At 41.5% G+C, this 12076-nt stretch overlaps 1 protein-coding gene across 1 annotated transcript in view; it reads right to left on the bottom strand.

Annotated features, from left to right (window-relative positions):
• The window catches only part of CELSR1 (cadherin EGF LAG seven-pass G-type receptor 1), a 292313-nt gene that overhangs the window by 8024 nt on the left and 272213 nt on the right, over positions 1 to 12076 (bottom strand). The window contains 7 exon segments of the mRNA XM_043507789.1: positions 2401 to 2568; positions 3594 to 3697; positions 4075 to 4211; positions 6423 to 6548; positions 8649 to 8775; positions 10651 to 10730; positions 11249 to 11361. Coding sequence (XP_043363724.1) covers positions 2401 to 2568; positions 3594 to 3697; positions 4075 to 4211; positions 6423 to 6548; positions 8649 to 8775; positions 10651 to 10730; positions 11249 to 11361 — 855 coding nt within the window.

The raw sequence follows: 12076 nt of genomic DNA, 5'->3' as shown, positions 1-12076 counted from the left end.
CCATTAAGCCAAGCTGGTCGCCTGCCATATTTACTATTCTTTCGACTCATCGGGATGGTTTGTCCCTGTAACCTCAACAGGGATTCCTTGAAATACAGCCAGCTCTCCTGGACTCCCTTCCCTTTCATGTTAGTCCCCCAGGGGATCCTGGCCATCTGTTCCCTGAGGGAGTCAAAGTCTGCTTTCCTGAAGTCCAGGGTCCGTATCCTGCTGCTTACCTTTCTTCCCTGCGTCAGGATCCTGAACTCAACCAACTCATGGTCACTGCCTCCCAGATTCCCATCCACTTTTGCTTCCCCCACTAATTCTACCCGGTTTGTGAGCAGCAGGTCAAGAAAAGCGCTCCCCCTAGTTGGCTCCCCTAGCACTTGCACCAGGAAATTGTCCCCTACGCTTTCCAAAAACTTCCTGGATTGTCTATGCACCGCTGTATTGCTCTCCCAGCAGATATCAGGAAAATTAAAGTCATCCATGAGAATCAGGGCATGCGATCTAGTAGCTTCCGTGAGTTGCCGGAAGAAAGCCTCATCCACCTCATCCCCCTGGTCCGGTGGTCTATAGCAGACTCCCACCATGACATCACTCTTGTTGCACACACTTCTAAACTTAATCCAGAGACACTCAGGTTTTTCCACAGTTTCGTACCGGAGCTCTGAGCAGTCATACTGCTCCCTTACATACAGTGCTACTCCCCCACCTTTTCTGCCCTGCCTGTCCTTCCTGAACAGTTTATAACCATCCATGACTGTACTCCAGTCATGTGAGTTATCCCACCAAGTCTCTGTTATTCCAATCACGTCATAATTCCTTGACATCACCAGGACCTCCAGTTCTCCCTGCTTGTTTCCAAGGCTTTGTGCATTTGTATATAAGCACTTGAGATAACCTGTTGATCGCCCCTCATTCCCAGTATGAGGCAGGAGCCCTCCCCTCACAGACATTCCTGCCTGTGCTTCCTCCCGGTATCCCGCTTTCCCACTTATCTCAGGGCTTTGGTCTCCTTCCCCCGGTGAACCTAGTTTAAAGCCCTCCTCACTAGGTTAGCCAGCCTGCTGGCAAAGATGTTCTTTGCTGTATGTTGGAGCATGGCCCTGCCTTCTCCTCTCTGCCCTTTGAGATGTCTTGCACCCTTAGACTTAAATGGAGAGAGCAACCCCTAGGCTTGAGGGAGCACAGGAACAGTAATTGGGCTGCACTGCTGGCCAGCAGTGCATAGGGGTTGGGAGCACATCCCCTTGCACCCTCCCTTATTGTCCAGCAGTGGAGCACAATCTGGTCCTTAAACTGGAATGGGTCTATACTGTTCTTTCCAGATGATTAACCTTTCCGTGAAGGAATCTTATAATTGTGCATTCCTTTGATAAGAAAAAGGAGATATCTTGTGCAGTCTTAGAGCAGCACGTTTCCTAGGAACCCAGAAGTTGCCCTGTATGCCTGAGGCTAATAAAAGCAAACGTTGGGATAGCTCGCTAAACTGAAAATGCACAATGCTGAACAAACGCTGTGATAGAAGCACCTACCATTGTCAAGGTATTATTATAAAGAGCTGAATTTAAAGCCATCATCGTCAATTCAGCCATAACCCAAGTTGCTACAATAATGAATGGATTTGTAGAAAACACTCTCTAACCCAAAACTTGCTCCAAGGCTGGGTTGAGTTTCAATCACATCAGTTTACATTTGTGGGAAAACTAGCAATTTTGGTTGAATTTTACTCTGGGTTTGTTTGAATGTAAAAATCAAAAGGGAACTGCAAACCTGTATGGGATGAAACAAGGGAAAGTGAATGACCACCAGAGAGCCAAAACCCACTGAGTTTTGTCTGACCGTATCAGTCTCTCTGTATTTTCAAAGAGTCATGGAGGGACACGGTGCACAGAATGTTCACGTGACTGATACCAAGTGTTAATTTCAAACCTTTCAGTTCCATGCCCTCCCCTGACCCTGGAAATCTCCATTATTCTATTGCACAGGGGGAAGGGGAATGTTGCAGGTGTTCCTTTTTTTCCCAAATTGCCATGCTCTTTTATTGCCTCCTCTTCCTGTCTCCCTCTGCTGATATTTAGATAGCTGTGTAGTGCTATTTCCAATGACATTTGTGGAGAGAAACAGCCTGCAGGGGTCCCTCTGCAATGCTAACAGCCATGCTGCATTGGTACGCTAAGTAGCTGGTGCACACTTGCTCAAGTGTCCTTTGTTCTTGCATTCATTCACCACAGGGGACAAATCCTCTCAGCTTGGGGAAACAAGGATCTCTTGGATATCACCACCAATAAGAAATCAGGGATTCAAAGCAGCTGTAGCTGTACACTATCCTGGTCAATTCCATGCATCCACTACTCAATTCATTTTATAATACGGGAAAGAAATCTATTTCTACAGCATGAACAGCTGCTTTACCTTTAGGAGTGCTGTGGATTGGGCCGCGCTCATTGTTTTTGGAAGTGGCTGTGTTCCATTTTTTCTCTGTTTCAATCCCATCTTCCTCACTCTCTGATGAATGGGAGGAAGCGTAAGAGCTGCTATGTTCATCAAGAGACAACTCGCTGTCAGAATCAGAATCATGTTCTGTCCAAGTGGAGGAGGCAAAAAACATAGGGATTAGAACCTGAAAGCCAGTCGTGCAAATCTACATGCCAAATGAACGGAGTGAAAGAAAACCACTGTAGGCTCCCAGATACTGTGGAGATGGGCACTTTAGAATTCTTATGCCTACACAGCCCAGCCAGCCAGATGAGCTTAGATTATTAGTGCAGCAGTCTTCATCTGAGGAAATCAAGTGAAACAAAATTGCACAGTACCCCTAACTGGATAGCATACTTTAACAATTTATTTGGTTTAGTGTCCACTATTGTGGCTCCTGTAACTGTTGCTAAAGTTTAAATGTGTTTAAATGTGTGAGAAGAAGAGAGAGACTGAAGTTCATTCGTTGGATAATTGCTATGTACACACAGTGGCTGGAGAGCACAATTCTTGCTGCTATTCAATGTGCAAAAATAGTCATCTGGTGCCATCTTGGTCAAAGCAACACATACGCCCTCCAACATAAAGCACCAAGAAGACATAGAAACAGAAAACTGAAAAGCATGCTTACAACGCTATACTGCAACAATATGTTTGTCCAGATCCAAAATATAAACAATATGAAACTGAGACACACTTCCTACTTTACTGTAAAAAAAACCAAAGTAGTAAAAGGAAGACACTTCCTCGAGCTTTCAACCAGTAAGAAATTTCCATCTGAAAAGCAAGGAAGAAAAATTGTGCATAACTTTGTGAGAAAGGAAAGAAAATGCACAAACCATCACACAATTTTTGGCAATCTGCCATCAAATCAGAAATAGATCCTAATACAAAATAGACACATGATATTTCTACTATGAAACCTTGTCCCAGATAAAGATACTCAATAACTATGGCAACACCTTTATATCTTGTTATGCCAGTACAGCTATTTAAATTGAGAATGAAACACGGTAAGATGGAAAGGTTACTACATTAATTATAGGATCTTTTTGAAGAAAGTATCTTTATTAAGCTGAAGAGGAAGAAATGCACACGCGGTTCTAAGCAATTCTCCAAAAAGCTCTTACCATTGGATTTTGATGGATTCCTATGAAAAATGGAGGAATCTGCTTCTGTCTGACCAGCCCTTGCTTGGCTTGAGGACCCACTGAGCTTCTGAGCAGCCTCATCCCTAAAAAATGGGGAAGCAACATTTTTGGTCAACATGCTAGCCTTAGTGACAAGACAGAAATACAGAGACCACCCTAAATCTCCATTATGTACTGTCAAATGTAACATTTTAACAGGCAAGTTGTACAGGACTAATAGCAAAAATACTTCTAGTATTTCATTTTACTTATAGTTTGAATTGCCCACTAAAGTTGCATGCAAATGAGAAATACATAAAGGAAGATGCAAAGATAACAACTGCATAAAGAGAATTGCTAAGAAAAGGACAAGTAGCATTTGAACTAAAACATTAGTTGGTTTTGGTTAGTTTTTTTCTCACAAAAGCAATGAGAAGGGAAAAATAAAGGCCTGAGAGCCATGCACCCACCACCTGATTACCTGAGAATGTAAGCAAGGTAGCTATTGTGGCTCTTGGCTGACCTGATGGTGCTTTCTAGGGAGACTGTGGATTCACCAATATTTGTGCGATACATATTTGGCTCCTCTATATATGTGTTGTTACAGTTCAGAGATCGCTGAGGAAAAAAATAGTAGTAGTGAATGATAACAAATAAACAACATCTCTCCTTCAGCTGTCCCCAGAATGGCTACACAGCAGAAGAACGTCTAAGTACATGAACCCCCAGCTTGCACATTTTGAGTAGGAACTGCTTCCCCCCACTGCAAACAATATCTCTCAGCTCCCGAGCATCACAGTTTGAGTGGCCTGAGCACAGAACTGGGAACGAGAAACTCCAGAGATATAATCCCAGCTCTGACACAGGCTTCTTCCCTGGCCACTGACAAATCACACAGCATCTGATTTTCAGAAGTGCATCACAAACTCAGCTCCTGTTGATTTTCTTTTCTATTTTTATAAGTTCTTATACATGCTCATTACCGCAGTATCTGAGCACCTTCCAGCAGTGCATTAAGCAACGTGACTAACATCTGTCATATGTAATTCAATCTCTTTCTCATCCTCTCCCCAGCAGGAGAATTCTGCGTTCAGTGGAGTGCTTTAGTTTAGTAGGACAGGTTGGTTATTTATGTATATGCTGCTCGGTGTTTATCAGAGAAGGCAGATTTAAGAAGAGCACCTTGCTTTTTAAAGGGAAGGTAGTAAGGTTTGTGATGACCTTTAGCGTTTGTGGGAGTTTGTTTCAGTCACAGACCAGCCCCTGAGAAAGCTCAGTAAGCTTAACCCAGACTATAGAATTTTTTTGTGCCTGAGGAACAGAGTAGTTGACCATGGTTCTTATCCTAGAGATTCAGGTGATCATCTAAATATTGTGGGCCCAAGCCAATGAGCACGTTAGTGATATGGACCATGAGCTTAAACTTTACTTGATATTCGATGAGAAGCCAGTGTAGGAAGCAGAGGACAGGTATGGTGTGTTCGCAGTAGCCTGTGTTGCACAGCAATGTTCTATCCTAGCTGGAATTTCCTAGGTACTGAAGCTTTCTGCCCAGTATAACACGTTACTTTAGTCCAGCCAAGAGTTGACAAAGGCATGAATAAATGAGGCCAGGTCTTCATCTGCCAAGATGGGACTAAGTCTCCTAGCCAATTGGAGATGGTAAAAAGCATTACTAGCAGGTGCTTTTATGGGAGAGCTTAATATCAGCATGGAATCCAAGAATACCCCTAAACTATGGACTGAATTGACCAATTGTGGGTGTGTACTTTCAACCAAAGGAGCCCGTATTGTGGCTGCAAACTACTCAGAGTGCTTTCTTCTGCCCATCAGCATCACCTCTGTGTTGCTGCAGTTCTGTTTAAAGAACCTGCTGTTCTTTATCTATGAGCTGAACTCGTCCAAGCAGTAGCCATCTTGGTGGTAGTAGTAGGATCATAGGTAGTGAAGGATAAGCAGAGCTGCATGTCATCTGTATATTGAGTCCATGTCATCTCACTAGTTCACCTACATGCACCTAATGGCTGCATGTAAATGTTGAGTAGGGCAGGAGAGAGAATTGATTCTTGTTGGGACTCCACATAGAGGGGGTCTAGTGGCAGAGGTAAAGTTTTCCATTAACTCTCTTTGTGGGCAACTGTGACTGCTCAACACTTTTGAGTATCAGGTATTTAATCTTCCTGCCGCAGTTTCTCACCTGTATGATGAAGATAATAAAAGCTACCTCCCAGGAAACTAAGTAACGGTCTTATAGATAGGAACATGAAAAGTGCCAAGCAATAATTACCCAGAACAAATCTTTACATATTACCTTATGAGGGAAACTGTAAACAAGAATTTTTTTATGAACAAGGAATTGCTTTTACTTACTTGAAAATATTGCAATATAATTTCAGTGGCAGCTAGCTATTCTACTTAACAACTTTCAACCACCACTTATACAAGTTAACATTTTACAAACTGGGCAGAAAACTGCTGATAAATAATCAGTTTAGAATAAGGTGCACAACCACAGTTAACAGACACTGCCTTTACTTTCAACTTTGTGGGAATAAAAAAAGAAGTCCTTAGTAAAAAGCCATGCCACTAGTATTTGCACAAAAAGTCTTGTGCAAATAGCTAATAGCTTCATGATACTCCATTTTACTTGAAGAAAATAATTTCCTTTCCCCAAAGTCTTCTTTCTGTTTTAAAATGAAAAGGCTTTCAGTGAATCACTCAAAACAGGGAGAAAGGATTAATTTTGTTATGGACAAATTAGTTAAAGTTATATGTATGGGTGGCTGACAACTATAAACAAGAAAACGTTTTTTCAAGATGACCTCTTACAGTTAGTAATGTAGCTCTTGTTGTAGTAGAGTCATCTGGAAGGGGTTTCTTTCCAGTTAAAGTATTCTTCAAATGCTTCCTGACTTCTTTATTAAAAACGCAGTGGAAGAAGAAAATGAAGAGCCCCTGGGTTATTAGACAGAGAGAGAAAAATAATCTAAGATAAATGCATGATTTATTACTACTGGATTAAAAATACTACATGAAATTAGTAAACAGTCTTTTTCAAACCAGCTCTTAATTCCAGCGTACAGTACATGCTTTTAATGGCAATGACTGACCACAATAGCATTAAACACTTGCTGTCCTTAGTGAATTGATAATGGTCAGTCCCTCAGGGATTCATACTTTCCACCAGCTACTTGTATTACCACAAAAAGACTGGGAAAACACAAACATAATTTTCCTCTGAGAAGTCCACGATGCATCTCAGAGGATGGTTGTTATCAACCCTGTAGTTTGGAAGGGAAATATTCTATTCAAATGTGCACAAGAGAGTTCAGGTCCCTTGTCGAATAGTTCAGGACATTGCAGGGTGCTTTTGTGTTGTACCAACATTAATATTTTTGAGTTTGTACACTGGGTCTGGGTCCAAATCCTGACAGGTACATTGGAACTCATCAAAATATCATAGACAGCAGTGGAAGCCTTGGGAATAGCAGAAGTGGGCCACTTCTGTGCTAGATCTCCTTAAAAACACTGGAGAAAGAGGGAGAGAGAGAGCGAGAGAGAGAGAAAGAGAGAGCTCTGCAAACCCTCTAAAACAGGAGCTGTGGAGGAGTGTGAAGGGTGGGGTTGAGACCATGTGCTAACAGGTGTATGTTCCTCTGAGCCAGCAGTCACTCCTACATTCAGCCTCTTTGCAGATTATTCATACTCCTGGCAGCAACACTGTAATCTATGGGCTGCTTTTGTAGCGTGTGTGTTTGTTTTGGGTTTATTCGGTGCAGCTGCCAAATTTGTTATTTATTTAGGTTGCAGGTGTACTGCTTTGAACTCATCACTCATGAAATTACAGCAACACCAATGTCCCAAGATGCCTGCATTTCATGATTTCAGACAAATCAACTGAGATAGACTAATATTAAGCTTAAGGCGAGCTCTCTCTAAGCATTCAATCAAATTAGTCGTATCTGACATTAGCTCATTTGGATTACTCATTAATGAAATTCACATAAAATATATCTTTAAAAAAAAAAAGTTCAAAGAAAGCAATGATGTGAAACCTTATGTAGCACTGTGACTCTCCAGGCAAGATAAGTCTCTTATTTTCCTCCCTCTGAACTTATGTTGTATTTAACATCATTTTACTTTAGATTTTTTGTTCAGGTTTGTGAAAGGATTTACATCTCCAGTAACTGAACTTATTTCCATACAGACCAGTTGTAACACAGGCAGTGGCACTGTCAGCATCCCCCATGCTGGCCCACAAATGTGCCTCCACTCTGAGTTGAAGGAACCACCTTGAGAGGAAAGCAGGGACCATGACCCCTTTACTGAGCCTGACAACCAAGGTACCCCATTTCTGATGATGGTTTTTGTACTGTGGATACCTGTCCATTAATTCATTTCACACAGGCCAACAAGACGCAATCGACTTTTGGTCACTACCATTCTGGACCAAATTCAAATAGTGACTGGATTCTGAATCCCATTACTATCTCCTCATCAGGTCCCTATTGATCAGCTGGGGTGTGTGCTATGACCTTCAACCTGTTAACAGCTTCTCTAACATAAATGAAAGTCATCTTCTCTATTTGTCTTTCCTACAGTAAATTCAATTGTAAGCTGTCCACATGGTGTGGAAAACCACAACTTCTTGCTACTGCTAGCAAGAACGCCAATGTTAATACAGAAGAGACCATAACTAGACAGTCTCAGGCAGAAGGTTGTGTCTGAGGTAAACAGTTTCCTTTTATTAGTGGTGAAATTGCCCACCATGAATTCCACTAGCTGTACATCTGGAACCACTGAGAGAATAGAAAGCTCCATTTATTGAAGGGTGTGATAATTCCCCCCTTTGCGATAAAGGGGGTGGAAACTGCATCTAGGACCTTCCAACTTCTTCATTTGGAAACTCAGTTTTAAAAGGTAGTTGCTCTGGCTTGATACTGGATTTAATGGATTTTCCCTGTTAATGGAGCAGCACTGCAGGGAGATGGCTGTTCAATATGCAGCATGTTCTAGATCTGAAGAGGTACAGTAACTTAATGTTATATAACTTACTTGTAAGCAGCTGAAGATGGCAAAGAGATAATGGAATGTCATGACATCACTGTTCACTGCCATCAACCCCAGTAACCATGTGGCACTGATCAGCAGCAGGAGGAGGAAAGCAGTTCGCAGCACGGAGCTAAAGTAAATACATAAAGTTACTTGCATTAAGGCAGAAAAATAATAAAATAATACAATCTAACATCCCATGTGCCAGCTACAATTTTTAATGCACTTTGCTCTTAGAATGCACATTCACTATACAGGGCACAGATCCTGGCTTGGAGTAGCAGCATGGCCCAGTGAACTGTTTATGGATCTATGTGACAGAAATGCCAGAGTCTTAATTCTGGCTCTGTCAATGATTCACTGTGATCTTGCACAAGTCATTTAATCTTTTGGTGCCTCAGTTTCCTTATCTGTAAAATTGGGCTAATAATGCCTACTGATGTACCTCATTGGGTTACTGGTGTTAATTAGTTTAATGTCTGTGAAGCACTTTGACAAATAAAGTGGTCAATAAGCCCCAAGCAATAATTATCGCTACTGGCACAGAGAGACATCCTAGATCCACAATTTGCTGCAGAAAGGAGGAATTGAGGCTGGAGCTGCATGGCTCTTACACAATCTCAGCTCTGAAGTTTGGTTCTGTGAGTGGCATGATGCTCCAATTGGCATTACTTTCCAAAAGTTTCCCACGGTTCAGTGCCACAGCTAGCACATCCCATAAGTGACGATGTTCAAAAGCCACATTCCTCAAGGAAGTATTATTAGCAGCTGGGGAAATGTTAAATGAGTTGCCCACGGCCATGGCTGAGTCAGGAATAGAACTGGGAGATAAGCATCTGGATATCCTGGTGACTGGGCAGGCCCTTTATGAATGTTTGAACAGAAAGAATTCAGTAGCTCTTGATTCCAAGAACTACTTTCAAGCTACTCAGACCTTAGACCATTCAAACAAACATGTTAGAAGTCCACTTTCTTTGACACTCTGCTGTTTGTTTACTTCTTGAATTTCTTCACCATGGACAATAAAATCAGTAAAGTCTGTTTTAGTTCTGTTTGTCAGTTTCATTTTCAAGTTCTCCTATCTGAGCACAATGTTGCAAGGTTTGGATTGCAGATATTCCAGGAAGTATTTATTTGTTTAGAAATACTATTTTCACTAACATTTAAAAAAACTATGGAGATAGTTCTATTGTTAACGGCTTGTTTTTATAGAATATAGATTCTGGCACAAGTATGACCTTCCATTATATGGCAATTAGACTCTCTTCACTTAAGGAGATTAAAAAACAAAACAAAGCAAACGATAACTTTTAAAGAAATCACTTTTTTTCTTATTGTTTCTAACACTGCCCACCAGTCCATGTGTTCAAGGAACAGCTAGTGGATGCCTTGGGAAATCTCATATAGTTTATTAATTTGAAAAATGGGGCTGTCTAACCACTAGCTAATCACATTATAGTTCAGAAGTAAATTACAAGCTTTGGGCAAAACATGGAATGGAAACTGTTAAATGGAAACAGAGCCAGGAAACTCAGCAAGTTTCAGCATGTGGAATTTCTGACTCAGCCCATCTCAAATGGCAGTGAGGAGAACATATCCTTCTGTGGATTGGGATGGACATGTTGCCTCAAAAGACCTTTGCCAAAACAGCAGCAGGAAAGAGCACTCCTGGAGGCAAACCTAGAAATCTGATGGTGCATGAGGAAGAAAGGGAGAACTCTCTGGGCCTCATGTCTTCCCCTTCCATGCCTTGCTATATCTCCACTAAAGATGCAGAGCCCCTGGTCCATGGAGGGGTTTCCACGGAGCCCAGGAGTGGGGGATGGGGAGAAAGGATGGCACACTGGCTCAGCCTCTTCTGCCCAGCACAAACTGCCCCTGTTTGTACAGCATTCTGCTTCATTCCCTACCCTCTACAGTTCTCTTTAGATCTTTAGAGCTGTCTCTATATTATTCCTGGTCAGGGATCTTCTCACCAGTTTTTGAGCCTTGACTGCAAACTTACATGACTCCAGTTTTTTCAAATGAGCGTTGTCTTCGTTTGCATGATGCTTTCACTGCTAGTATAAAGATGACTGTGTTGATCTGAAAGGGAAATGTAAATAACAAAAAACAGATCTTTCTTTCTGAATTTATCAGACTTTGTTTTTCACTGACAATAGAATTTTTTTTAACATCAAAAGTCTTCAGTACCAAGAGCTTTTCTCTTGTTGTTAGGGGTTTCTTCATATTTCCAAATTGACCGAGCTTTGAGCCAATGTCCATTAGCAATCTTCTTGGGATACTACGCTACTGAGTTTGCATTAATACAAATCTGGCAAGACAGCCCTAAACAATGAGCTTAAATGAAACTCTCATCAGGGGATGGAAAAAGCAGAAAACATGGGCCTGACCATGTAACCTTTATTCATACAATCAGTCCTTTCTCATGCAAGTAGGTCCATTGATTTCAATGGGAGTACTCAGGTGAACTGCACTTACTTTCACAAGGGATACAATAGTTTCACATTTAAATAAGATTATGAATAGACAGCGATCAAACAAAAATAAAAAGACAGTAACAGAGAACAGTCAGCGCAAGATGCAAACTCCACAATACTTACGACCACAACGATCACAACAGGGCCTGCAAAACTCCAGATAAGGGTATCATGAACAGAAAGCCAGCAGAAGTCAGGGTTCCCATAGCCCTGTGGGTCCAGACCCACAGCAAGACCTAAATCACAAAACAGAAATAAAAGGATAACAGGGAAAATTAATGATGATCACTGTAGGATTGGGATGTTTATGCCAGGCCTAATCAATCACAAGGTTTTAGAATCAATCCGAGTGATGAACAACGATAACGTGGTTAATAAGAAATAGAAAACTACACATACACTTTTCCAAAGTCTAAACATAAAACCAACCATCATTCCATATTGAATACTACTCCAAATTCTTCCGCTGACCAATACAAAGTTGGACCATATAAAACCTATAATAAATGTGTGTGCCACAATAATTCAGTTTCAATTAATTTTATATAGCAGGATTAAGAGAGAGTAACCCCTCAGATAGAGACAAACACCTACAAGATCTCTATCATGCATTCCTACAACTCCTACATGCCTCTAGCTTTCATCCAGATCATACCACTCGATCCATTGTCTACAGCCAAGCGCTACGATATAACCGCATTTGCTCCAACCCCTCAGACAGAGACAAACACCCACAAGATCTCTATCATGCATTCCTACAACTCCTACATGCCTCTAGCTTTCATCCAGATCATACCACTCGATCCATTGTCTACAGCCAAGCGCTACGATATAACCGCATTTGCTCCAACCCCTCAGACAGAGACAAACACCTACAAGATCTCTATCATGCATTCCTACAACTACAATACCCACCTGCTGAAGTGAAGAAACAGATTGACAGAGCCAGAA

This window comes from Dermochelys coriacea, chromosome 1 (assembly GCF_009764565.3).
Source record: "Dermochelys coriacea isolate rDerCor1 chromosome 1, rDerCor1.pri.v4, whole genome shotgun sequence".
Lineage (NCBI taxonomy): Eukaryota > Metazoa > Chordata > Testudines > Dermochelyidae > Dermochelys > Dermochelys coriacea.
Note: the sequence above shows the minus strand (reverse complement) of the source record. Positions and strands in the feature narration are given on the sequence as shown.